This window comes from Tympanuchus pallidicinctus, unplaced genomic scaffold (genome assembly GCF_026119805.1).
Source record: "Tympanuchus pallidicinctus isolate F22 unplaced genomic scaffold, pur_lepc_1.0 scaffold16, whole genome shotgun sequence".
NCBI lineage: Eukaryota > Metazoa > Chordata > Aves > Galliformes > Phasianidae > Tympanuchus > Tympanuchus pallidicinctus.
Window position 1 is genome coordinate 4,068,037 of NW_026294679.1, and position 27,865 is coordinate 4,095,901.

At 42.6% G+C, this 27,865-nt stretch overlaps 2 protein-coding genes across 2 annotated transcripts; both read right to left on the reverse strand.

Annotated features, from left to right (window-relative positions):
- Positions 1–572: 572 nt before the first annotated feature.
- CUZD1 (CUB and zona pellucida like domains 1) lies at positions 573–7,322 on the reverse strand. Its single transcript, XM_052677108.1, is given in 9 exon segments — positions 573–961; positions 1,739–2,007; positions 2,350–2,735; positions 3,356–3,528; positions 4,380–4,600; positions 5,160–5,310; positions 6,107–6,321; positions 6,542–6,692; positions 6,695–7,322. Coding segments are annotated over 9 exon segments (1,827 nt in total). The 5' UTR covers positions 6,789–7,322; the 3' UTR covers positions 573–794.
- A 2,848-nt stretch (positions 7,323–10,170) lies between these two features.
- LOC128077832 (deleted in malignant brain tumors 1 protein-like) lies at positions 10,171–25,949 on the reverse strand. The gene is made up of 21 exons (XM_052677391.1): positions 25,739–25,949; positions 24,980–25,009; positions 24,495–24,596; positions 23,988–24,065; positions 23,392–23,451; positions 22,773–22,871; positions 22,447–22,521; positions 22,049–22,126; positions 18,274–18,597; positions 17,523–17,564; positions 17,071–17,382; positions 16,593–16,625; positions 16,125–16,157; positions 15,944–15,979; positions 15,770–15,811; positions 15,291–15,323; positions 14,963–15,037; positions 14,267–14,296; positions 13,713–13,888; positions 12,436–12,821; positions 10,171–11,453 (listed from the first exon to the last, which is right to left on the reverse strand). Exons 1-21 carry the CDS (start codon positions 25,947–25,949, stop codon positions 11,213–11,215), a joined length of 2,496 nt encoding a protein of 831 aa, XP_052533351.1. The 3' UTR covers positions 10,171–11,212.
- Positions 25,950–27,865: the final 1,916 nt, after the last annotated feature.

Below are 27,865 nucleotides of genomic sequence, written 5' to 3' on the forward strand. Positions count from 1 at the left end.
CCACTATAAGTAGCCTTATTGCTTTGTATTTATTGTAACTTGTTGGTATCTGATCTGTTGTCATTCAAAGAGGTAGAAATGTCACAAAGTCCATCCTTATTGAAAGGTCAATCTTTGTACTTCACCCTGCTTATTGCTCTTCAAAATCCGGGGTGCACCATTTAACTTTGATTGTATATGGACCTCCTACTTTGTACAGATATTGGTTATATTCAGTGTCTTAGATGCTTTGAGCAAAAACTGGGGGCAGCAGTGTGTTGACAAGGGGCACATAGTAGACACGTATAAGAAAACTGATGTCTGTTGAAAACTATCAGCAACCTACAAAAGCCAATTGCAGAGATGGGATAGTTTGTGCAGAACAGCTATCTCATGGTTGTCCCTCTGTTTAACTCATGCTAAGTACAGTTTCAAAATGACTTGAAAACAGGGTGGGTTTTTTTTCCTTTTTTAATAAGGACCTAAATCATCTCCTACTTTAGATGTGTAACATTACATCTAAAGTTAGTTTTTGAAATGTTTTCTGAACACCCTAGAATAGGCAGTAGCATTCTTCCAACTCATTTAAGATGATGATGCTGATTTAAGATGCAGCCCTAGGACTCCTCAGGTTGAGGAGTCTGTTTTTCATCTATATTCTTTTTTCAAATAATTAAAAAGATTGAAGCGTGTTTCCAAGCGTTGTTGCATTGCAGGACTGTTAATTTGCTTCATTTTTCCCATTCTCCCCTCTTTGAGTGATAAATCTGAATAGAAATTTGTTACCAATTCACAACGTTGTAGAGCAGATAATATCAACTTTGGATTTTTTGGTAGCTATATCTCGATAGGCATTTATTGTGACATTTTAGTGCCACAGCCACCACAGTGATAACGTTTGAAATCAAAACCACAAATAAAAGAGCGTGGAAGCTGTCTTGTAGGTTTGGGGTTTCTTCAGCATCTGTCCTAGTGAGGGATTCTGTACAGAAAGAAAAGAAAGTGGAGTGTTTATAGCGTTGGGCACCACAATAACACTCAGTAAGCATTTTCTCAGGTATTTTTTTGAGATGTTGACCTGCACTGGTGCTGAAGGTTGTTGGATTGGGGCAGGAAATCTCAGCTGTCTTAAAGTTTTGTAGCTCTCATTTTAAAGCGTGGTGCTGAGGATTTTTTTGCTCCATTGCCATTCGTTCCATTTTTTGTCCCAGTAGGCCATGCATACAGTGAGAGGATATTTACTCTAGCACTGTCTCTCATCTGGCATAGCATTTCTGTAGCACTAACAAACAAGTGAAAGCGAGTGGAAGGAGATTTCTCAGAGTTGGTTCTATGACAAGATACAAAGGTTATAACAAAGCCTGATCACGCCTGGGGGTGCGTTTGTTTTTTAAAGTGAGTTTATGACTTGGAGAAATAAGCTGAATTCCTTAAGGTTTACTTCATAAAGAAAAAAAACAAATTTGAAAGTCTGAAATCTCATTTCCTAACTCTTTACGAATAGTAGTCAGGTCCTGCTCACCCTGCTTTTGTAACTAGAAGTTGCTTATTTTTTGGCTTTAAAGACTTGAATGCAAAAGCCCATTGGGCTGTCAGTTTGAAAAGTGCTTCTACATTCACACAAAATGCAAAGTCGTTGAACCCATTGCTCTGATACCATGCTAGATCTCAACTGCTGCAACTCACCTCACTTGTGGAAGGAAGGTAATGGATTTACATAAAGGAAGAGCTTGGTTCTTAATTCACGTGCCCTTCTTACCTAGATGCTCAGCAGCCCTGCGGTCTCGTTTCAGGCGGATAGGACCTACTACAGCCTTGGTTTTCCAAGTGAATGAAGAAGTATCCCTCTTGTGCCTGGAGACACAGCCTTCGGTACAGCGAGAGTTCACGCTGTTGCTGTCACAAATTAAAACATCACACTGGAGATAAACTGATGGAGCTCTCCTCAGGAACCTGAAGGCATTAAATCTGAATCTTCCATAGTGCTCCAGGGGTGGATATGTTACCACAGTGTCATCTTTGTTACAGCTGCAACAGAATTCAGAGAGCTGTTAAAGTGGACCACATCCAGCAGTCACTCTTGCCAACTACTATTAGCTCTAACCCAGAGCATTTCACTAGGGCTATTATATTTTTCCCCAGTATGTGGGCATACAATGATGTGCTTCTCCCCCACCTCCCAGTGCAATGGGACACATGTTTTTCCTGGTTCCATTTATGTACTGCCTTTAACTTTCTATCAAATTTAGCTTCCAACCACAGCCTGCTAAAAACAGTTGGAGAAGAGACAAAGGTAAAAGGACTACAGCTGACATACAGTTTGTATTTTCTCATGTACTAGGAGACAATCAAAGTAATTTAAGGTCTTACCCACTTCTAATCAAGTCATATGTTATTGATCCAAAATCAGACTGTGGAGATGCTGTGCAGGTATCAATGAACACCAAAAGGTCTGGGTCAGTGGAATGAAGGCTGACTTGAACAAAAAGAGTTTGGTTCAAGTCTACATAATAGGGGGACTCAAGTACAGGGCTGGAGAATGAATCAGAATCATAGAATGACATGCTAACGTTGTATATTCCCACAGAGGTTGTGTTCTGGATTACATTGTTTTCTGTTACATAAATGACTTCTAGGGTTGAATTCTTTTCCATTATGCATTTTGCAACGATCTGGACTGTCTTTTTGCGGGTGATGGTGTTGCCACTTTCAGAGAGAGTTATGATGTTGGTGTAAGTGATGCTCTGATCTTCCTCCTGTAGAAGAAATCGTGTGAAATGCTCAATTTTCATGACTGGAGAGGTGCAAATGTGTTGAAGTGTCCCAGCCACACTTATCAGAGGCTCAAGATACCTTTGCAATAGGAGGTATGTTGCAATCAAACCAACCACATTCAGCCTTCTCACTCCTATTTGTGCCATGCAGGAATGTTGCATGAGTTGAGGAAAATAACAAAGCTACAGTTCAGTCACTCTTGTCTAAGCCATGCTGTTAACTAGCTCTTAGGAATCTTGCTGTCACAGGGCTTTTCTCTTTCCTCGTGACTTGTATCACTTGCAGAGAATGGAGCCACATACCAAACACTGTGTTACTTCTGAATAACTGCATTGTGCAGGAATGAAATATAATACAAAAATGTTGGGAATTAATTTGTTTGGATTACCCTGGGTTTCCTTTGAAAGCCTCGTTGATCGTTAGGTGCTACCAGAGAAAAATATCTTTCATCTTCAAGACGGGAAATGTGTAATTGGGTGAGCAATGTGAAAGTAAATCTGCTGTTAATTCATTCTCATCCTATCCATAAACTGTTCTGATGAGTCCCTGTCATTCCCAAGCTAGTGTTGGCTTGTACACGTCCCTTTTTCCCCCTCTTTACCTCCTTAGTTGTTTCACAGCTGCTTAAAGGAAAGGAAAAGATCACTTGGTCTGTTGTAACTGGCCTGCAGGATGGGTCATTGAGCTGCAGGTGAGTTTCATTATAGCCAAGGGAGTCCAGGTAAGCCTTGCTCAGAACAATTGTCATTCTGTCTGAAGAGCATGTAAGGGATGCTGCCATTGAGAGAGAAATTAAAAAAAATAGATTACCACAAAGTGTGCTGCAGTTATTTCTCACCTGGTCCAGCTCAAGGCCCGCCCTTGAATCCATTGCATGGTTCTCAGTTTGTCAGAACCTGACCCTGAAATGGCTTACGCACATCTGAGGTCACTTAGAATTTCGTGCTCGGCTCCCAGAATTTGCTAGGCAAGGGAAATCATGTAAAACTCATGCTGAAAATTTAATTTTAAGCACAGTAATGTAATGAATTACAGCATTTATAAAAGGGAAAAGGAAGCAAAGTGCTACTGCAGAATGGGGGAGAGGAAATAGATTTCTGGCAGACATCAAAGTTTTAGAGGCTGCTCTTTCTACCTTGGTGAATGAGAACATGGGTATGCAAACAACCAATAAGGAACCAATAAGGAAAATTTCCCAGCTCGAGGTAAAGGAAATTGCAACATTCAACCCCCATTTTATCAACTGGTGTGGACCATTTCCTGAATATCTTGGGAAACAAAAACATATAGTGAGTCAAAAAAAGCTTATCTTTAGATCTCTGGAAGGGCAACATTTCCTATTGTGTCCCTAAGAAGGAGAAAAATCATGTTTTCTGTGGAGATGTCCAGAAGGAGGACCAGAAAGACTGAACAACATGCTTTGTTTTGAAGATAGATCAGGGAATAACTTATAGTCTATTGGAGAAACTAATGTGGTTTTTGTACTTTAAAAGAGTTAATGACTGCCACAATAAAGGCTGAAATCCTCAGGATCAACTGTCAGATCTTTTTGACTTTTATCATGGAGGGGAAGATTCGTATGTGAAAATGAGAAGCAAATTCTCACTCATAGCAAATACACTTACTGTCAGGCTCTGGGAGACTTGGCAGAATGCTGGTATATTGAGCAGAAAACCCTCTGTAGGAGTTGGCATAGTCTGTAGAGAGCACGACTGTCATGACATTTGAAGAAGATTCAAACCTGGGCCGAGAAACACCGCATACTTTTCCAATGAGGCCAGTGTTAGTGGTGAGGCCGTCGTAGACTGCCAGAAAATCAAACTGGCAGTGCTGATCTAGTTCCAGGCTATAAACAGAAAAACATAATTATTGTACTGGGGAGTCTGAACACTCCCTCAGTCTTGAGGCTTTTCTCCACGCATAATGTCAATCAATGCTGCCATCCCACTGATACAGGGGATCAACCTTGATAAAAAGCAGTGAGGGTCAGGATGACCCACAAATGCCATTTTAAAACATGAGCTTTATGTAGCAAAAGACTTAAAACTGTTGAATTTAAATTCAGATCAACCACGATAGCTGATGGAGAGGCACCTCTTCTTGCTTGCCTGTCTTGCTGCCTGACTCTGCAACAGCTAAGGGGTAGCACACAGGGATTTGGAACGTGTTGTGATTATCTGAACATAAAAGTCAGCAAATCACATTTGTTTCCAAGGTGTATAGATATTCTTACATGTCTTAGATAATATTATAGATATTACATATTATGCACACGTTACATAATATCTTACATATTATAGATAAGCTTACAAATACTTTTGCTTGCTGTATTTGAAGTAATGCTTCTGAACACAATGAAAGAAGAGTAACGGTGCGTAGTAAGCGTGTAGTAAATATCTACTCACAACAAATCCTGAAATTCTAAGCTTATCTTCGAGTTTTCTGTAGTCTGTATGTGCCAGACACAATAGGTAAATTCAGGGTAAGCTGCTGGGTAGTTGGGGCTGGTAAATGTCCCACTGGGACCAGTCAAGTTTCCCCCACAGTTTTCAATTGCTGAAAGGAAGAGCAGACACAGTGGTTAACACAATGGTGTATGTGTAATGAGCCATAAAAAATAAATTCTAAAGGTACAGCAGGGTTGCTTTTCTAGGATTCCATTCCTGTAGAAACGAATAAAGGCACTAAAGATAACATTTCTATAATTTTTGGGGAATTTCAGGTTAGGTGGCAGCTCATAATTCATTATAAAATGGAGCCTGTTAGCACATGTGTATCAAGGCGCCGTGTAAAGGAAACTGAAACGGCTGTAGATGAGTTGACTTTGGTACTGTGGACAACTGAATTGAATTCACTTTTGGGGTAAGTTAGTGCTTTGAAAAATGAATACTGAGAAGACTGCACCAACCAAAAGAAACCCTGAATGACTTGGTTAAAGAAATCTTGGTCATGGTCTGCATGGACGTGCAAGGTCTTCATGTTTGACTGATAGGCAAAGGCAGAATAAAATCAAGATAGCAGAAAACTCAAAAAGAAAAGACAGGCTGTAAACATAGGGTGTGTTTTTCCAGTAGCAGAGTTAATTAAACACTGGAGCAGTGTAAGCAAGGATGTGACAAGTTCTCTCTCCAGTTGAAGCTTTCAGGTGTTAGGTACCATGCCACTCAGATCAACAGGAACAAAGGAACTGATCAAGAGCTAGGGCTGGTTATTATTATTATTATTTTTCCTTCAGAATAAGAATATATTGAACAAATGCAGAGAACTTACTGGATGAAACTTTGCCTTATAAGCTCTCCTTCAGTGGTACAGCTTAAATGGTGTTTAATGACTGCATTAAGTTCCGGCTTACCTGTTTCTGGTGAGAAGAAGTAATAGAAGACAAAGAAGTTTCGTGTGAAATCCACAGAGTTTGTTGTAATGAGAAAAGTCAGACTGTTTGAAGATGACTGGAACACTGGGACGGCGTCAGTGTTGTTACATACTTGTCCAAGAAGAGGTGAATTAGGTGAGGGACCATCATAGACTTCAATATTTTCTGTTTCACAGCTTGAGGAAGGATTGAATCTATTTAAAAAACCAAACACAAGCAGAACAGATAAATATCCAGGTTCCTTGGGGTACACAAACTCAGTAAGCATTTTACTGAAGCAAATACAGATAAATATTTGGGGTTACAATGTCTTGAGATGAAATTCAGATATTCAGCCTGATGCATTTCAATATTTTTCTGTGCTCTGTTTTGATGGAATGAAATGCTACCGGAACAGCTGGAGGAGATACTTACTTAAAATACGAGAAGATGAGCCTAATTGTTTGATTATCACTCCTCTGAATGTGCCAGACACAGTTTGCATTTGAATTGAGGTCAATCTTTAATGCTTTGTTGGAGTCTGAGAGCGAAGCACCGCATCGAAGATCTGTTGGGGAACAGAGGGCAGCAACCAGCTCAGCCTTGCAACAAGGTCTCGTCCTGCACTGTGCAAACTCTGGGACAGTCCACTGCAGAGCAGGCAAGCAAAGCATTGTACCATTTTGATTTTTCGTTTCTACTGTAGTAGCTAATGAAACTTGAAGAATCAAATAGGAAAAGAGTATTAGGAAATATTTTTTTTCTCCTCACTTTCATGAATAGCAGAGAAAATGGAGCTAGGGAAACACATGCAGGTGAAGCCAAAGGCAAAACTGGAAATTCCAGATGACATAGGACACCTTGGCAGCTCTCATTGGTAAGGTTGGTGGTTACAAGCACCTCAAGCCCTGTCTTCCCCCTATGCTCTTCTCCTGAGGATCTTTGGATATAGTTCTGGGTTTCAGCCTTTGCATGAAAGCACCTGGGGACCCACACTCAGGGAATCAAAAGAGCTCTTCAGATGTGAGCTTCTGAAGGACCGTGTGTATGATTGGTGCTGCTCACAGGTCTGGTTCTCCATCTCTAAAAGGAGGCAGCTAAAGAGGGGAAGCTTCAAAAAAGTGGCAACAAAGGTGAGCAAAGGTTTAGAGAAACTTCTGGACAAAAAAGAAATAAATAAACAGCTTAAAGCAACGTAGGACAGAAAAGAGGAGCCATAGGTCTGTATTCATGGTGAGCTGTTCTCTTCCTCTATAAACATTCAGTGGCCTGAAAAAAAAAAACCACCACTAAGCTGTGATTTCAAAGCAAAAGACCCAGCTCTTTGCATGTGGATTTTTGCTGTGGATTGATGTGAATTTTAAAATTAAACGTCAAAACAGCTTAGAACTCTGACAAAGAATGTCTTTGGTAACTATCAAACACTAAGAGCATTTCCTCTTCTGGTCAGGACAGCTTAAAGCAGCAGGAAGCATTTCCTATACAGCGTCTACAGTCCCAGATGAAGAGGTTGGAATTACTGCTGAACTCCAGAGGGGAAAGAAAGGGTTAGGGACAAACCTTTGTGTCACATAGGAAACCTCTGAGCTGTAAGAGCATTACAAGGTCTGCTTTGCCTGACTTGGTACCAATACTTCATCCCACAGCCACCACAATGCCCAAAACTGTTTCAAAAAGCAATGCTTTCCAAGTCACTTCAGCCATTAGTTCAATACAATATCAGTTTATGAAAGGATATTTCCATTCTGGAGCAAAATCTCTTCAAAATTGAGTTCTTCAGTTAAAAATTTGACATAACTACTCATATATTGCCATTTTTTGTTGTTGCTGTTGTCATTACAGTCTTTAGCAGTTACTGAGATCTGAGCGTGCCAACATTTCGCAGCAGTATGCTAAAATAAGATGCACTGGGATGTACATTTGACATTTTTTTCTTCAGTTGCCTAATAAATAGTTCAAGAGATAATTAAATTCCACAATAAAGAATGTTACTTTCCATACCTATGAATTCCATCGAGTTGTCTTCAACAAAAGCCAGAGCAGCTAAGAGAGGCAGCAGGAGGAGCTGTCTGAGCACCTGCATTTTGATGGCAGCTGGGGTTAGCAGCCAAGAGTTTTCTGCCTTTTATACCTCCTGCTATTTCCTAATCATCTCGTACGGTGTGGTATCCCAGAGAGAGGTCTTAATATCTCTGTTGCTTTTTCTTTTTAACTGATACAAATGGGAAAGTCAACAGATGTGCCCTTTTTTTTTTTTCTCACATGTGCTGCGAAGAAGTTGTTTAACTGTGCTTTCATCAGCTCCGACTCCTGTGGTTTCAAAGCATGTTCTTCTGTTGGTTCGTTGAGCATCTGTTCAGGTGTGCTGACGTTAGTCTGACATGGACAGCAATGTGCTGAGTGGGACAGACAGCCACGTCCAGCCTTTGATCAGAGATAGCTCCGTTGTTCCCACCTTCCTTTTGGCACATATCCCTGTAGGCTGCCCTGGGCAAATCAGCGTGTCCTTACTGGAGATTCCTCAGCTTGTAAAATATCATAACAGAGTTGTTCTGAGTAGTAATTTCCTGTTGCTGAAGCATTGGTGGCTGGACAAGGCCAGGTTAATGCCAGCCGTGGATTTAACTGAACAGAATTAATTGCACTGCAGACGCTTTGTGAGTAAAACTTAGTTTCAGAGTAGAAGCTCCAAGAGCCCCAATTAGAATCATAGGTTCATTAAGGTTGGAAAAGCCCTCTAAGATCCCCAAGCCCAACCCATGCCCACTGACCACATCTCTCATGTCCATCTCCACGGCTCTTGTGCGGTTTATCTTTCCTGAAGGACCGAAGCTCTTTAAAGTGGAGCATTTCCTACTGCAGCAGCAAATAGCAGAGTTTAAAGCTTCCACAGGCTGTGATGCTGATAGTGCCACAGATGGCCTTGTTGTTTGGCATATGCCCAGCAGGGCAGATTGGGAGCCTTGCTGGGGGAATCTTTCCAATGTGAAGAAAGCTGTGCAAACAGGTGTTCTTTCATGTTCCCTAGCAAAGGCAAACTGCAGAGCAGACCTCCTTGAAACACATCCAGGTGCTTCTCATTTATAACCATTTCTTTTTCGAATAAAACAAAATTCCTTTCTTTTGTATGCAAATATTGAAATATTGCATCTGCAATTATGCTTCCATTCTAGTCTCAGAGCATAACCTTCCTTAAAACAGTCCTCCCCGTGATTTTTAACTGTCTTTAAGGATTCTGAATGTAGCTCTCTTCCTCAGGACAAGATATTTGTACTGATTTTAAATGTGGAATGGAATCACAGAATCATTAAGGTTGGAAAAGACCACTAAGATCATGTATGCAACCATCAACCCATCGCCACCATCATTCCATATACAAGAGGTATGGAATACGTTTCATATTTGAACCTTTTGATTCCAGAAACACTGAATTAACGTTTATCCTTTATAGCCTTTCATTTCTTGAACCCACACACATATTTGCAAGCAATTTTCAGCTGCTAACACCCACTTTATGTGCATTTAAAACATGAACTGGTGTACAAAACTCAGCCCTGGTCAGTGCTGTGTCCAGCAGCACTAGGAGTGAAACCCTCTGTGGCTGTTGTGTGCTGGTACCTACAGGCTGGTAGGCAAATTCTTGGGAGTTTCTTATGTGTGGGGAAATCCTGTCCTGCATTTGCTCTAAAGTATCTGGAGCCCCGAGCCTGGTGCCAAGTCTGAGTTCTCAAACTTTTACAAATTCTGCACGTTAAGCCCACGTTCAGATGGTGCAGTGTGCTCACGGATCAGGCAGAGCTGAAATATTAATGACCTGCTGTGAGTTCCCTCTTCCATCTCCAAAGAAAATGGCTGGGAGGTCTTCAGGAAAGTCCTCTAAAATGGGAACAGGATGACTGTATGGAAGGTATTTTAAAATAGCTGATCCTTAGAACAAATTAGTGTGCATTTTGGAAAACAGGAACAAGAATTCAGCTGCAGTGGATCTGTTATTTACAGGCACTTTTCCTCACTGCCTGTGGCTGGGAGTGCAATAGCAGAGAAAATGTGACTTCAAGCACTTTAAATCATTACCTGTGAGAAGCAGAACAGCAGGGTTACCAGCACAGTGGAGTTCTATGTGAATGAAGTGCAATTAGGAAATACTCCAGCTCAGGACTGAAATCTCAGCCATTTTCCTACCAGGCATTACGGTCCCTCTGGCTTAGGATTGGCATTAACAGGACCAGCCCTGGGCAGAGCCACCTCAACAGAGTCCTGGTCAGATCAGATCTAAGCATCACACAGAGCATCTCATTATGAGTTTGAGCAATTTGCAGATATTCACTGCATGGAAACTGAGTACTGGCCTTCAAGATGCTTTTCTCATCCCAACAAAGCTCACCACGTTACCAAAGTTTAATAAATCTCTTTCCTGTAGAGTTCTGTGGTGACTTTCAAGACTCTTTTCTCTATTATAAACTGAAAGTTACTCTTCTCCTTGTTTTCACTATGTCATTCCAATAGGGCAATTTAACTTATTGAGTTGAACACATTCCTGGCTCAAAGTAATACAGTTAGAACAGATACTGAAAGTAAAGGGATGAAACAAATACGTATATCATGAAGAACACATATATTTTTTTCAGGTCTAATCTCCAGCAATAAAAACTGACATGGAAAATGTGAACAGGTCATAGGTATTGGAGAGATTACTTCTCTGGGCATGGACAATTTTTGCTCCAAAAACTGTTGAGCTCCTATTTAACATAATTGCTCAGACGTTATTGGTTACAAGGGGTTCCTATTCTTCTTGAGCTTGTAAAGCAACACCACTGCTTTACAAGGCAGGTTAGTAATTCTTGAATACTAAGTATTTGAGTTATGCAGTACAAGAGAGGGAAACAGTCTTGGTGGGGGGAAAAAAAAAAAAAAGCTGATCCTTTACAGTTTATCACTGAGTTTTTACTAAAGTTTAGGCTTTTACAGATCTGGAATATAGATCCAAAAGTTTGAAATTAAGGAACACAACACAGTTAAGATTAAAATACGAGCAGGTGTGCAACCTACTGATCACATATATAAGTGATCAGCGTGATATTAGAATTAGAAGAAGTGTTACTGGGGCTACTGTAGTCTGGAGACCACGATAATGACATTTCCACTGCCATCTCCTGTGCTTCTTTTGCCTCTGGCTATGCAGCCCTGGTAGCAGCGGGAGGAATAATCGTATCTGTTGCACACTGCCATCTTGCACTGTAGGTAAACTGATGAGTATCTGCTGATAAAACTGGGGGCTCTGAATCGGAACTGGACAATCCTGCTGTCTGGTGACAAGTAGCTCCTATAGGTTGGGTCTCTGACACACCTGAGGTAAGATAGAAGGGAAAAGGATAATAGTTACCACACAGAAATTGTGACGTGGTTTTTGTGTCATTTGTTTCGTTATTTACCAGCGATTTTCTTTCTATTTATCTGTGAGATTCATCACAACTTATAGTCCTGAACTCCTGAACACAGATGCAGTAATACAGAAATTATATGGGTAGGTTGTTATATGTAATGAAACATACATAACTACCACACATATATGTAAATATACAAAAGTAAAGCATCTGTTGGAATTCCAAGTATATGAGAAAGGGCTATTGTGTAGCACTGTTATCTTCACTTCAGCCTTTGGCTTTGTAAAAACTACACAGAAACAAATCCACATCCCAAATCAAACAAAGACACTTTAATGAGTGTCAATTAGTTCATTCTTGCTTTTTTTTTTTTTTCCTAATAAAATGTGTGAAATGCTTTCTGAAGATTTATACTGATTTCTCTCCCCTAGCAGAATGCAATGGTGAATTCAAAGTTGAATTAAGCATACTGCAACAGCTTAAAAAGATGTGCTTGTGGTGTTGGCTAGTTCATGTAACATCCAGCTGCTGCTTACTAATGGATCACTCAAATGTTTCATAGAATAATAGAATGACCTGGGTTGAAAAGGATCTCAAAAATCACGTAGTTCCAACCCTTTCTATGTGCAGGGTCACCAACCAGCAGCCCAGGCTGCCCAGAGCCACATCCAGCCTGGCCTTGAATGCCTGCAGGGATGGGGCATCCACAGCCTCCTTGGGCAACCTGTTCCAGTGCCTCACCACCCTCTGGGTAAAAAACTTCCTCCTAATATCCAACCTAAACCACCCATCTCAGTTTAAAACCATTCCTGTTTGTCCTGATACGTTACATATTAATATGTTACAGAACCATGGCTTTTTGGCGTGTCTATTTATTGTTTCCCATATTGCCTCAACCACACACAAGGAATAGCTTTGAAATGTCTGCTGAGATATTTTCCTTACCCGTTTCGTATGATATCAGATGCCACAGTCACAAAGTCATGGGGATTTGGAGAGACCACGCAGGTGTCTGCAAACAGCATCACGTTTGGCTGTGTGCTGTACAGGGTAGCACGAACAAACAAATCCCGGCTCGGCATTACATAGTATGGTGCTGCCTTCACTACATTGGAGAAGGATGGCGAGTCATAAAAGGCAAACTTGACGACAAATTGCCTAGATGGAGTTTCCTGGTACGGGGGCCGTATGACGCTGGGTATTGTTTGGGCGCCAGCGTCGTCGTATATTTTGCAGGCAAAGTTTAGCAGAGGATTTCTATTTCTGCTGTAGGAGTTGCTAGAAATGGATCCTTCCACTGTGTTGGAGTAAGTGATGGCTCCACGTGATATCTGTCGAAACATTAATAGGTTAAGAGCTGCAGAGGAATGCTGAAAACATTTTCTAAATGCCACTGGAACTGGGGGCTCAGGCAGAGGAGAAGCATAGCCAAGGCCACCATGGCCTTGCTACCCAACACCATGGCCTTGCTGCCTGGCCTCAGAGCTGCAGGGCTGTGAGAAGGTGTGCAGCACAGTGCCAGGTGAGATAAGGGCTAACATGGGTCAGCTGGAGAGATGGCTCATTTGAGATTATTAGTAGCTCATGGACTCGAGAGGGAAAACAGGTATAAACAGAGGTATAAAATCCTAAAGGAAAAAAAGAAAACCACAACATGGAAAACAACAAGGAGCCAGCAGGGAATGGCAGCTGAGCACAACAAACATGCTCCAAGGAGCCATGGGGAAAGAACCTTCTTCTCCTGAATGGTACCTTGCCAGCAAAGACCCTCTGGGAATCTCAGTGGTGTGGTGAGCATGCAAACACCCAGCTAGTTAACTTGTGCTGCACGTTGTATTCACCAAAGTGTGGGTTTGCTTTATATAACTAACCTCTTCCAAACCCACTAGCAGAGTATTTGTGCACAGCTAAATGTGAGAACAAGGTGACCTGAAGAGCAAGTGTTACAAAAGGGAAAGGGAAAAAAAGATGAGGAAGGTTCCTAATAATCTGTATAGCTTAGAATCAAGAACTTTGAGAAACATAATTTTGTTGTAGTCTTATTATAGTGTTCATCAATGCTTTGTTAACATAACGCTGTTGATATTTGTGCTCCACCTCAACTCCTCCAGGTCGTGTGGCTGCATCCTCACATAACAAGCATTAGAAATGCTCGAGAGCTTCTCTCACAGATAACTTGGACTCTGTCTTGGCACACAATAGTTTCAGCCTGAGGTTCTCACCAGCCTCTGTGTGCCACAGCCATCGTATGGTATGCGGAACATGACGTGGTAGCTGCTGATCACAGGCTTGCACCTAGGGTCCCTCAGGTGGATGTCACTTGCAAGGTACCCTCGGGAGTTGATGTAGGATCTCCTGATGATTGCCCGCATGTAAGTAGGCAGACAAGCAAGGGTTGCTGGAGGAGAGGAAGTTTGTTAATAAAACATGTTTTACTGCACAGCGTAATGCAGCATGTGTTAAATACCATTACGAATGCAAATGCGGGCTTTACTGGCAATAACAGCTGGCTGCAATAACCCCTGAGCTGTTTTTTTGGTGATGAGATCCCTCTGGAGTGTGCTGGCACACCTGGCTGACAGCCTGGCAATCTGCTGGCAGATGTTTCAGATGTGCTATGCCCATAAATGTAGCAGACATAGGCCAGCCTGTCCCTCAGTGCTACACTGGTGCTGAGCAGTATACTTCCAGCCTCCTCCAACTCACCTCTTGCCCAGTACAGGAGGGACTTGGGAAGAAATGTAATCAAAAAGAAGAAGAAAGGAAAAGAACTTACCTTGACTTGTAGGTACTGGCTTTGGAGAAGCTTTTAATGGGAACAAAAAAAAAACAAAACAAAAAACAACAGAATAAGTGAGAGTGAGTGATAAAAATATCTGCTTGTATGTGATCAGCTTACACAGTGATAATCGTCTGAATGCAGGCTGACTAGAAAAGGTAGAATCAACTGATCTGAGGAATGGAATTGTCAAAAGTGATAAGAGAAGTGCATAGACTGGAATGATGGCATATTGCTAGCACTAAGGGGACAAGATTTAACTCTGCTTATTCCTTTGTGTAGTCAGATGACTCCATGCTCAAATGCATGCGCTGCAAGGTCAGATGCCTGTATGCTGCCAGCACAAGTATGGATGTTTTTCTGGTGTGGCTGGAGTGTCAATGTGTAGCTAATAGGGCCAGACTTTAAAAGAAGACATTATTCTGCCTTCAAGAATTTGAGGTGTGATATTTGCAGTGTATGAACAGAACTTGAACTTCAAGTTTTTTCAAAAGTTAAATCCTGTCACAGGGAACTTTAAGGTTCAAACCAAATACCATTGGAAATATCAGAAATTCACAGTGACCTCAACTTGGGAAGGTGCTGACTGACTCCCAGAACAGAGTAAAATGGGGAGCTGTGTCAACATGTCATCGGATCACAACATTGAGGGCTGACCAAGTGCTTAAACCAGAATAACACTGCATTACTTACAAGTGCTGATTTCTGTGCTTTGAGGAGTTGAAGAGACTGGTAGAGTTGAGGAGACCAATGGAGTTGTTGAGGCTCCTATTGTGAGAAGAGAAAATATGGAAATAAACATTGTCTAAAGCTTAAATACGTTCATCCCTCAAACAACAAGTGTGTACCCCACACAAATTAGGCCAAGGATTCCTAGTGGCCTTTCTTGCCTGGGGAACTTCCCTGGGCTCTGAGCTCTGTTCATGAGCATCAGGTTTTTTTTTTTTCCTTGAGGGAATCAGCAGTTTTGTGCTAAGCTTAAACATGACTCCAATTGCAGTAAGTGTCAAGCAACACATACCTGGTGCTTCAGACATGGTGCTGCCTGCAGGAGCTGGTGGGACATAAGAGAGAACACAAAAGTTAGAGGCTTCCCAGAGCAGGACAGGTGTAATGCATGTGCAGGGCAAGAGAGCCCCAGGCTCACACTCACACACTGACTACACAGCCCCAAGAGATGAAGCCATGCTCAGACCTATGCTGGTGCTGCTGGGATCTGCTGTAATGAGGGAGCATCCCCAACTCCAGAGCTGTGCCATGGCGTGGATGCCAGGTGATACAGAGATCCCAGTACTGTCTGTGGTGTGGGGTTGCCCTGGTCCTGTACCAGCACCAGCCCACATTCCTCCCTGGCTAGGTGTGGGAGCCAAGAGAGAGGTCACTGGGATCGCCTCTGGGAATGAATGGCTGCATCCATGAGATTACATGCACTGGGAGCCAGCCAGCACCTGGTCACAGCTTGGGCAGAGATCTGAGGGTGTAACGCTGAGCATCACTTACAGCTGGTAGTGGCTGCTGGTCCAGGAGTGGGAGAGGTGGTTACTGTGAGAAGCAAAATAATGAAACAAATTATTGTCCACAGCAAAGCAAGGACTGCTGATGTTGAGGAAATTAGTGGTTTTGTGCCAAGCTTAAGCACCACACCAAATGCAGTAAGTGTAAAGTGATGCATACCTGGTGCTTCAGATGTGGTGCTGCCTGCAGGGGTTGCTGGATATGGGAGAGAACACAAGTGTGGATCAGGAGCTGCCCAGGGCAGGACAGGCAGGATGTACCCACAGTGATCGTGCACAGCCCCTAGGGATGCTTCTGCATCCTGAGCAAATCCATAAGGTCTGCGAGCAGAAATAAGTACCTGAAGTTTCAGCTGTGGTGGATTCAGTTGGGGCTACCAGAAAGAAAGCAAGAGCCAAGCATTAGCAGTCTTTAAATGATCATGTGAGCAAAGCAAAACCTATCCAACCAAAGCCAAACTGACATTAAGCTGCAATTAAGACCAATGTAATCAGACCCTCATTTCAGCTCCATTGTAGCAATTACCTTCACCTGTGCTCCCAGGGCTGACCAGATCCTTTCCCCAGGTGCCCAATCAGTGGCTCAGGCCATGAGTCAACAGTCCCATACACCATGCCCACTAATCATGACCCTAATGCATGCCTATTCATCTGAGCACTGTGACTTTTTGGAGCTAACAATATGTTCAGGGCTGTCACCTCCCAGAATGTAGATAGCACTACTGAAATCAAGGGGAATCAGCACTCCACGATGGGAGAAATAATATTTGACTACATCTGAGGTGACTGAGTGGTGAAGTGCTCCATACCTGTTGTTCCAGGAGTGGTAAGATCCACAGGCCCTGTGGGCAGAGAAAATAAACACCATCGAAAAAATGAAAGCCGGATCATTGGTTATAAAGAGAGATAAACAGAAGCACAGCCTGGTATCCCCTAGACCATGACCTAGGAGATGTTATCTGATGCCCTGGAGCAGCCAATGCCACCCTACTGAGGATGTCTATTGGCAGGGGATGTTGATGCAGGTGGTGGGGAGAACAGCAATTCCATCCCAGCTCTTCACTCAGACTGCAATAGGAATCGCTGCTGGCAGCAGAGCAGCACCTCCTCTGCTCTGCTGAGGTGAACAAGATCCTGGACGATATGCCAACCAGCACTGCTTTTAAATACAATAACCTAGGTGCAGCTTGAGGTCAGTCAGGAAGAAAGCATTTTGCTCTGTCATTTGCTAAAGCCTCCAGGCAAGTGTGGCTCATTCACACTAAATAAAATGTAGAAGAGGAGTACCTGTGCAGATAACACCAGCATCCTCCTTGTGCAAACAGTCATGTGTTCCCAGCTCCCTGTGAGAGCACTGCTCCAGGAAGGACTCATCCCCTGTGCATTTCACATCATCCATGAGGATGTCTCCCGTGCCTTCCCCAAAAAAGGCACTTTTTTTGGCTGAGATGGCATCTCCGCAGCTCAGCTCCCTGCACACAACCCTGGCACTGTTTATGTCCCAGTCATCATCGCAGATGGTTCCCCAGCTGCCGTTGTAGAAGACTTCCAGGCGCCCTGAGCACTCGTTATCTCCATTCACCAGCCTCAGAGACAGCTCTTGGAAAAACAGAAGGAAACACGTGGTTGCTCAGCAGCCTCAGCAGTGGGCAGATGTGTTTACCAAAGAGGAAAAAACAAGTTGCTATGTAAAATATCAGACGTGAAAACTTTGCAAGACCTGCCTGTGGAGAACTCACCAGCTGGGACAGGCTCAGTTGGGACTGGGGGAGTAACAGGCTCTGGAAAAGGAAACAGAAAAGTGAACTTGTGGTCTTGCTACGGCGGATGGTTAATGACATTCTTCAGTTCCTATGTCAGGTAAAGAAAAGCAGTAGTGACATAACCCATTAATCTCTGGGAGCATGGACACAAAGAGGAGAAGGCCCATTTCAGCCATTTCACCTCAGTCATTTTGGGTTCAGCAGATCTCTGGCACTGCAGGGCGAGGGGAAGGTGAGCTCGAGATATCAAGAGAAACATATTTGAAATTGCCTCTTTTCTGCTTTGTCTGAGTACAGCCAGAATTCAGACATTTGCACAACCTGGGCTCCAGCTCTGCCAGAGGGAGGTGGGGTAGGACTGCCAAGGCGCTCTGTTCCAGCAGTATTAAATAGGCAGTGCCTTAGTATCTCTCTTGGAAAGTCCAGCAGACATATGGCCATCCTCTTGCCAGGAAATGAACAGTGCATGTTGGCAAACGGTTCTTTTGGAGTGATTTTGAAGTAAATTTTCTATCTTTTCTTCCCATTTATTCCCTTTGCTTCTTCCAAGGGCCACCTTCCTACATTCCCATGTTCCAGTCAGAACACAAAATTGCTGGAAAACTGGGAACTGATTTGCAAGAATTCTAAAGGAAGGTACTGTTAAACACAAGAAGAGGACGTTTTAATTACAACTGGTCATAGTTCACAACTGATGTGAAATCAGCACTGAAATGTGCTCACCTACCTGCACAAATGACGCCGGCGTCTTCCTTTGGCTGACAGTTATGCACACCTATCCCTCGGTGAGAGCAGTCCCACAGGCTGTCCTCATCCCCTCTGCACTGCACCTCATCCAGGAGGATGTTCCCAGAGCCCTGGCCGAACTGTGCTTCAGGCACTGCCAACATAGGCTCCCCACAGCCCAGCTGCCGGCACACCACCTCAGCAGCCCCCAGATCCCAAGCATCATCGCAGACTGTTCCCCAGCTGCCGTTATAATAGAGCTCCACACGGCCTGAGCACCTGCTGTCACCATCTGCAAGGCGCAGGGACAGGGCTGGAACATCTGCTGGGGAGAAAGAACACCACAGTCAGTGACCCAAGGCAGTGCTAGAGACTGTCTCCATCATTGGGATGACGGGGACCGGTAGCCTGCAGTGTGGTTGGATATGAGAAAGCATCCTCCTCTGAATTTACGTGCTGTTTTAGGATTGATATTATGAAGTCTTGAAGCCATCTTTCCAACGGTTGATCATGCAGCACCCAATGGGCACAGACATAGTCCTCTTCCATGACACACTGATGCAGGGAAAACGATCCTCATCCCTACAGGGTTCTTACCATTTCTTTACCATCTTTCTCATCTATATGGTAGCGTTGTCTAAAGGATGAACACAAGCACCCAGAACCAACCTTTCCCTGGGACACCTTGCAATCTAAGGAATATGTTTTTTTTTCTTCTTTAAATAATACCTGATTGGTCTTCTTTTCACTCTGGCATAACAGATGGTTGGCACAGCATCATTTCCCCAGAATAGTAGCAGAGCTATTTCTACAGATCAGGCTCATTTCTGAGAGCTGGGTACTTATGGAATAATCCACACATTTATCTCACTTTCAGAGGGAAAGGCTTTTAGAGATCTGAAGTTCCAAATTAGTTTTATGGGTCTGGAGTGTATTTTTCTTTCAGAGAAAGAAATCAGAGACTCTGCAGACAACATAATTGAGTTCTTTTGAGTTTGTTGCCATCATAAACTGTACCAAGTATACACACCTGTCTTACTCCTTGGTAGGTCTGTGATTACAAGGTTTTCATTTCAGGACATTTTGCTGTCACCTGGCAGTCATTTGTAACCAACTAATGTACATCCATTCAGAATGAGTACCCTGTTCCCAAGGACTCTCTTTGCCCTTAATTCCTTTTTGCTGACCATGATCAAAGCTCCTTCCATCTGAGTACCATGCTTATCATTTCCTTCTGCAAAAGTTGGCTGTAAAGAAATGTCAGGAGCAGCGTGCTTGGCTCACTTCCCAAGATCAAGGCCTGAATTTCTGAGAGAGCTCCAAACACGATATCAGAGAGAGAAAAATAATTGAGTCAAAAGATAATGTATTAAACAGGTGCTGAGTAGCCATCAGCAATAATGAAGGGTGTTAACATAAAAAGTTGAAGAATTAGATTTCATTAGTTATCTGTATCTAGGTGGGAGAAAGAGGGAGATTAAAAATTAAGCATCCAGATCCAAATATTGAGTTAGATTACAGGCAGGAATAAATGTGTCATGATTCAGCTGATGTTAAAGATATCAGTATTGAGAGAGAGGCAACCTCCAGATTAAACATCCTAAGTAAATGAAGTATTTCATTAGTCTGAAATACGAACATCATATTTCTGATTAAATAACAGAACTGATTAATTGACAGTCCCAAGAATTATTAATGTGTTTTGTGAATGTGTCTACACACTGATGATAGGCAGCTTTCTACTCTCATCAAATGAATAAAAGAAAACTGTTGATATTTACTTTTCTTCAAAGTCAGTGCTTTGCACATGGCTATGTGTAAAAAAATACTCAAAACAATTAGTAATCAATTAGTTTTCCTTAGCCTTTTGTAGCCAAAGAACAGTTTTCATACAGTTGTCACAGTATAAGTAATGAGTTGCTATAATTACAGCTATAAAGGAGCTTTTTTTTTTTTTTTTTTTTTAAAACATTTTAACCATTGACCAGCTTCCCTTGTTACACACAGTATGCCTAAATAAGATAAAATTGTTGGCTCAAATACATGGGTGAATAGGCATAAGCACAGCACTTAATAGTTACAAGCACTTAGTTGCACAGTTGTGAGGGCAGTATTAGGAAAGCACAAATACACTGCGTATCAGGTTCCATAAGCCTGCACAGTGCTCAATAGAGCTGTCATTTAAGAAGAAATTCACATTCAAACTTCTGAAAGCCAAGAAAATAAAAGTAAATCCCAAAGGATTTCTCAGTTTCACTGGTGCGTGCTGAGAAGTGCCCACTTCTTTTCATTCAGTTGGAATAGATCCCAGTCAGAGTAAGTAAGGCAGGCAGCAAAATCTGGTCGAAGCTCTGTTAAATACCCTTTAAAGTAGCAAAGTTTTCTTTTATGTCCTTTTGAAATTGAGATGGCTGGCAGTAAAAAGGTAGAGAAACACTGATTTAAATCTCTACTGTGCTGAACATTTGTCTGTTAATTTGCAAGACATCTGCAGAAACGAGGGAGGGTGGATCCTAGAGCTCAAATATGAACATACTGCTCATAATCAAGTTAATGGGTGGAGCTGTAAGCAAATTTGTACCATCTTTCCTTCAACTGCTGCCGTGGGCATGGAGTCCCATCTCTGAACTTCTGACAACATTGATAAAGCTGTCGAAGACAAGTAGGTTTGGAAAAGGTTACAAAGAGAAGAAATACCAGTTGCCTTGGTAATTGTTTACCACATTCTGCAGCATCTTGACCTAACAGATGGCACGGGTGTTAGATAACCAGCCACCACTACTGTACTGTAATGAAATCCTCAGCCATTAACTCCGACACTTTGGAACATAGGTAGAGTGACAGAAGGAAATGCTGGACCTGTGCGCTCTCTGGAGGACAAAATGAGAATTCAGAATGAACAGAATGAATGCCAAAAATCAGCAAGTTGAACTTCTACATCGACAGGTGCAACGGGATGCTCGTTGGAAAGAGAAAAGCAAGGCACAAAGGCTAAATCATCCTTTCAGCTGGCACAGAAGGACCGTGGAAAAACTGGAAGCCAATAACATTGGCACTGCAGTGAGCCAGACCAACCTCAGTCCTGCTCTCAGTGGTACATAGGAGCTGCTTGTTCTTCCCAGCACTAAAGAGGCCTCAGCTGCTTGGTCAATGATGTATATTTAATAAAGGTAGAGATAATGAGGAGATTCAAGAAACGCAATGGGCTTGAAAATCATGAGCTCTGAGGAATGGTGTAAAGAGCTGTGGGAAGACTTTCAATAGCCTGAAGATGACTCTAAAAAAGATGGCATCTTGGTTGGATGGCCATGAGTTGTCCTGGCTGATGGCTGATGCAAAATGACCCTTTCTGGTGAAACTATGCTTCTGAGATTTACAAAACTTAAGGAATTATTTCATAGACTCATTAAACCATTTCTGTGACAAAATCTCTGGTTGAATCTTTGGGGGAGGAAAACAGGAACAATGAAAAACAACGTTCAAATGTGAATAGGACCCAAAGCTGATTACTTTGGTTAAAACAAGAATATACAGTAATAGCTCATCAGAATGTATTCATAAGTACAAGACTGGGGACATCCATCATTAAATGGATGTATTGCTGATACATCCCAACAGCCTTTTTTAAATGAAGATGTCACAGAGGACCTTGTTCCTTCACACAAATGATCAATTTCTTGTTGACTGCTGTGAATATTCTACAATCTTAATCCAGCCTCAAACCCCCAAGTAAGAGCATTAGTCTTAGAGATTGCTTGCAAAACAGCTGCTCTTACCTTCATAAGTTGTGTCTGGGATTTCAGTAGCTGATGTGGCACTTCCCTCTGTGACAGCAGTGCATGTAGAAGATGGCTCTGGGGTCACAAGCAAGTTGGGGGAACAAAGAGAATGGAGGAGAGAATGGCAGCAGTTAGGAGTGAATCTTGATGCAAGCATGTGGGTATGGGCTTTGCAGGGAAGTGAGTGAATGCACAGCCCTCTGTTCTTACTGACAGGAGGCGTTCGCCTTGATTTTACATTTAATGGCAGTAGATCTGGGTGTTACTTCTGACTGCCTTCTTCTACTGCTGGAGATGCAGCAGTCATTGCTAAAGACGCAGTGGCCACTGTTGGGGCAGTGAGAGATGTGATCCTTGTTGTGTTTGGGAGTACCTGCAGCAGAGGAGTGCCTCACCTTCCCCAGAGGTGGTCAGGATCTCTGGAACAGCTGTTGGCTGCGTGGCTGCAGTGCTGGGGGCAGAGGAGGAAGCTGCAGGGAGGGTCAGGGGAGAGGAAACAGGTTATTAGACAGAATCACCTGAACTGGATGTGAAGGAGAAATACAGGGATGTCAAAGGGACTGCTAATGAACTGAGGAGATGAATTACTGGAGTGAAGCATGAATCAGTCACAGACAATTGAGCTGATATTTGGTGATATGATTTAGTTTATATAATCTAATTTAATCAGAAGCTTGAATACTGTTCTTATTATATTTTATCACACAGAACCTGTTTTTACCTTTAGGAGCTGTGGAAGGGATTTCTGGAGTTGAGGTCACAGTCACATTCCCTTCTACAATTGGGATGGGTGATGTTGGTTCTGTTGAGCTTTCAGAGTCTAACAAGAAGCAAGAAATAAGAAAACATGACAACATTCAATAAGGCAGTATGGCTGAACCCAGTTCTTGATGCATTGAATTAGCTTCAAGCTTAGTGGAAAAGAGAATCCACGTATTCCCTGCCATCCTTATCCACTCTCAGTGCTCAGAAATGAGTCTTCATGTCTTTGCATTACAAGCATCAGGAAAGTTTCAGTCCTCTCTCTCTCAGTAATGAGAAAAGCAAAAGGAACGTGAGAAGCAAAACTAGCAGTGAGTGTTGTAATTTGGCAACGACAGTGGTTGGTAGGTAACTTCCAGCACGGTGCTGCTGGCAGCCTGCCCACGCTCCCAAAAAGCCAGCAAGTTGGTACCAAGCAAATTCAATTTATTTCATTTGTCTTGGTTACACTGAGAGATGGTGGCTTTGCCCCATTTTTTTAGCATGTCCATTGATCCCCCACCCCCAGACAAAACTTATGGTCACATAGATAAACACAGCAGTTTTCTAACATACTGCATTGTGCAGATGCCTTTTACCTTTCCATGACAAGGTGGGGATTTCTGATGTCCCATCTTCCCCTGTAGTGGAGGTGGAACCTGAGCAAACAGAAGAAGATCTCAGGATGGGAAATTAAATGTCTGCCAACAGCAATTAAAAGCAGATGTGTTTTGAGGAATTAGAGACTCAGTTTAGATCTCAGGCTTGATAAACAGCTGTGTAATTAGTCTGCTAAATTACTGGAGAGGCAGGGGTCAAAATGAGAGAGATGATCTCACAAGCCTGACTGTTCTCTAATTGTCCTGGAGCAGTCATGAATCTTGGACACACCAATCACAATGATCTGGACTACTACACAAAATTTCACGTATAATGCTACAGCTACAGGCTCGGGGACATCCATCATTAAATGGATGTATTGCTGATACATCCCAACAGCCTTTTTTAAATGAAGATGTCACAGAGGACCTTGTTCCTTCACACAAATGATCAATTTCTTGTTGACTGCTGTGAATATTCCATAATTCACACAGCCACATCTTCTTAATCCAGCCTCAAACCTCCAGTTAACAGTATTAGACCCCCAAGTAAGAGCATTAGTCTTAGAGATTGCTTGCAAAACAGCTGCTCTTACCTTCATAAGTTGTGCCTGGGATTTCAGTAGCTGATGTGGCACTTCTCTCTGTGACAACAGTGGATGTGGAAGATGGCTCTGGGGTCACAAGCGAGTTGGGGGAACAAAGAGAATGGAGGAGAGAATGGCAGCAGTTAGGAGTGAATCTTGATGCAAGCATGTGGATATGGGCTTTGCAGGGAAGTGAGTGAATGCACAGCCCTTTGTTCTTACTGACAGGAGGCGTTCACCTTGATTTAATATTTAATGGCAGTAGATCTGGGTGTTACTTCTGACTGCCTTCTTCTACTGCTGGAGATGCAGCAGTCATTGCTAAAGATGCAGTGGCCACAAATGCAGATGGTGTTGGCCATTGCCTATTCCAAGGCTGATCACACACAGAGTTAAAAACACAGGAGCTGAAACACTTTGACTGAATTCCAAGTATTACTGCCTGCTGTAACCAAATTGCACACTACTGGGTTTTATTTATTTCTTGTAGATTTACAGGTTGGGTTTTTCTCTTGCCTTTATCTGTAGAAGTCGCCAGTTGTGTAGTAGGTGTTACAAAGCGGTCTGTGACCAACGTGGTTTTTGATGAAATTGTAGTTTGGGTCCTCTCTGTGGATACTGAAAGAGGAAATACATTATTGGAGAACTATAAGAATGGTCACCAAAACTGAGGCAGTGATAAAATAATGTATATGTTAGGTTTTGTGTGGCAGTGGTGAAATAACCAAGAGTCTAAAGCCTACAGCTGGAATGTAGAGACTTGCCACATGCTTTCTCTAATTATTAGTTAGTGAAAGGCAATTAAAGTTCCTACAAATAATCCAAACATCCAGGTCATTAGAATAATGAATTAATGAGGAAAATTAGGAACACACATTCTTCTACGATACTGTCTGGAAAAGAGCAGTAATTGTATGATATTCAAGTTAAAAATCAGTTTCTGAGCATTTAGGCATACTGTGAAGTGCTAATAGACTTAGATTGCAAAGGCCCTGCCTTACCTGTTGGTGCAATCGTGGACTGCACTGCATCTGTGAACATAGAACAAAGCAAAAATTGCCATTAGCTTTGGCATTAATCAAATTGCTTCAAAATAGGTGGCTTCAAGCTATGTGATCATTGCTTTCAGTAACATCTAGGATAGAAGTGTTGATATTTATTTTCAATTCAGACTCAATTCAATGCAGTTCAGACCTACTGGATGAGCTTCTGTCTGCTCTGAACTTGTTGCCTGGCTTATCTTGGGAAGTCTGGAATCAGCAACAGGATGAGGGGAAATGGTTTTAAATTGGAAGAGGGTAGATTTAGATTGGATGTTAGGAGGAAATTCTTTACTGTGAGGGTGGTGAGGTATTGGAAAATGTTGCCCAGTGAGGCTGTGGATGTTCCCTTCCCTGGAAGCATTCACGGCCAGGCTGGATGGGGCTGTGAGCAACCTGGGCTAGTGAGAGGTGTCCCTGTCTATGGCAGGGGGTTGAAACGAGGTGATCTTAAAGGTCCCTTCTGACTCAAACCATTCTATGGTCTCAAATGATTCTCCTCATATTCATACTCAGTGCCCACTGCTGCCAATTTTGATATGTTGCACATGACATCCTTGTGTTCCTTGCTCACTTGGTTCAGCCCAAGCACAAGGAGCATCTGCATGCACATAGCTCAGCTCCCATCTGATTTCCAAATCCTACTCTGGTGTTTCTCGCTATTATGGTCAAGGATAAAATCCAAATCAATTTTTAACAGCACAGTTTATTTTTTTTTACCTGAGCAGACGACACTGACATCCTCATTGTGTCCACAGTCACTTTTGTTCCAGCCGGCATGCGAGCAGTCCCAAATGTGAGATTCGGTTCCTGCACACTTCACATCATCCAGAAGGATGCTTCCTTCTCCAGGGCCAAAGTAAGCCCAGCCCAGGACAGAAACAACTTGGCCACATTTGAGTTGTCTGCACGCAACGCTGGCACTGTTCATATCAAAGAAATCATCACAGACTGTCCCCCACTCGCTGTTGTGGTAAACTTCAACCCTTCCAGCACATCTGTCCCCACCAGATGCCAGTCGCAATTGTGGCGTCTCTTCTAAAACCAAAGCAAAAATGAGCAAGTAAGCAAATCAGTTTGCTTATTCCAGGATATCTAAACTTCTAACATCTAAGGCTGCATCCCCATCTGCTCAGGGGTGGGCTGTGTGGTGCTTCTGTGTCTCCAGTTGCTGGGGCTTACTGGGAAATGCCTGCAGTGCGCAAAGCAGTGGAGCCCAAATCAGTGCTGTTGATTCAGCCCAGTTCACTTGGCTCTGCTGCACAAGGACCTGTTCTATCATTAAAGGGCCATGGTGAGATAACCATCTCATGCAGAGGGGGTCCATTAACCCTAACAGGGATGCCCAGAAGGCTCACTCTCAGGTCTACGTCTCACCCTCTTACCTTTGGGTTTAAATGTCTTCTTAAGCCATTTTGAGAATTTGGCCCATGGTGAGGCTGAATCTTCACTGTCTTCTGTTGACTGCCACCAGAAGCCATTTGCTGTGTAGGATTAATAGATACATTAGCATTGATGTAACACAGTTCTAGATAAGTTTTATGGTTTCCTGTGCTGACACAGAGTTTGATAGAGTATTTACTGGTATGTGACATATTTTCAAAGTGAAAACCATCCTCCCTTTGCCTGGAAGGACGTGCTTCTTCTCTCATAATTCAGCAGAAGATGATTGTAGAGGACCTTATTTCATAGCAGCACAAGAGCCCTCATGTACATCCTTCAATGGATGGAGACTCTGGCTTCTGGGAGCTGAGCTCTGCCAGAACTTGCTGGGGCAGTAGAGAAGTTACTTATCTTTGCCATGTTATTACCACAAAAGCACAAGAGGCTGTGGATCATTTGTTTGTGCAGAGTGTGGCAGTTGTTTTGGCCAACAGCCCAACATGTTAGCCTCAACTGTTCTCTTTGCAAATGCCTGCTCAGGTCTTCCTGGGGAGCCCAGACTTCGCCTAATTCTGCAGCATGGAATGTAATATATATACTTGCTTAAAGGACTGACTAAACCAAACTGTGGTGTTACATATCTGTAGAGCAGCTCTTCCAGTCTAGTTCTGTCAAGTTTAGGGAATGATAGATCTCTGTAAACTCATAGGCAATCCTTTGCTTCCTCTTATGCAGAGAAATTGCAAAGAGCAAGCAGTGATCTTTCTGTCTTTATAACCATAAAGAAGCAAGAAGGCTCTTTCAAAATTTGCAAGCTCTGAAGATCCATGCCTGATTCAATCAAGAAATTTAGGAGAAATTTCTTTTAGAGACTGTTTTTTTCTTTTTTCCCAAGCTAGCATTTGCTCTTCAGACACTTTTGCTCCTGGAAATATATCAGTGATCCTAAATTTGGGAGTTTACAAGACAAAAGCCAAAGTGACTTTTCCATTCTAAATTAATCCAGGTCAAACTGAAGACAAAAGCAAACTTACTGACGAGAGATTACAGTGCTGGGATTTTACCACCTTCTTGAAAGGCAGCTCAGCGTCATTTTATGCATCCTATTATGTCTGACTTGCCTTCGCTCTTGCTTTATAAATAATTCAATGTAGCCAACCCTTGAATCTATGTTCTATGAAATTATTTCTCCTTCTGGCTGATGAGCCTTTACTCATGGTGCCCATGGATAAAGATCACGTCATTCAAACCAGTGAGTTTATAAGGAAGGTTTGAGGTTACTTTTCTGAAGACTGAAGGACAATGGCACTTCTGCAGTCCCGAGTCTCTGCAAAGTAGATTTCCACCCATGTCAGTCAAGCTGCTTTTTTATTCTTTCAATGTCTTTTTCTACATTTTTGAATGTATCATGTAGAAGAATTTAAATCCAAAATAAGAGAATTAGAAGAATGTTAGAAGGAAGAA

Coding starts and splice junctions, on each gene's coding strand:
- LOC128077832 (XM_052677391.1), bottom strand. CDS start 25,949: ATGAACAGTGCCAGCGTTGCGTGCAGACAACTCAAATGTGGCCAAGTT. Junction 22,872..23,391: donor CCCCACCTTGTCATGGAAAG/GTAAAAGGCATC, acceptor GCTTCTTGTTAG/ACTCTGAAAGCTCAACAGAA. Junction 18,598..22,048: donor CCCAGACACAACTTATGAAG/GTAAGAGCAGCT, acceptor CTTTCTCCCCAG/CAGATGTTCCAGCCCTGTCC.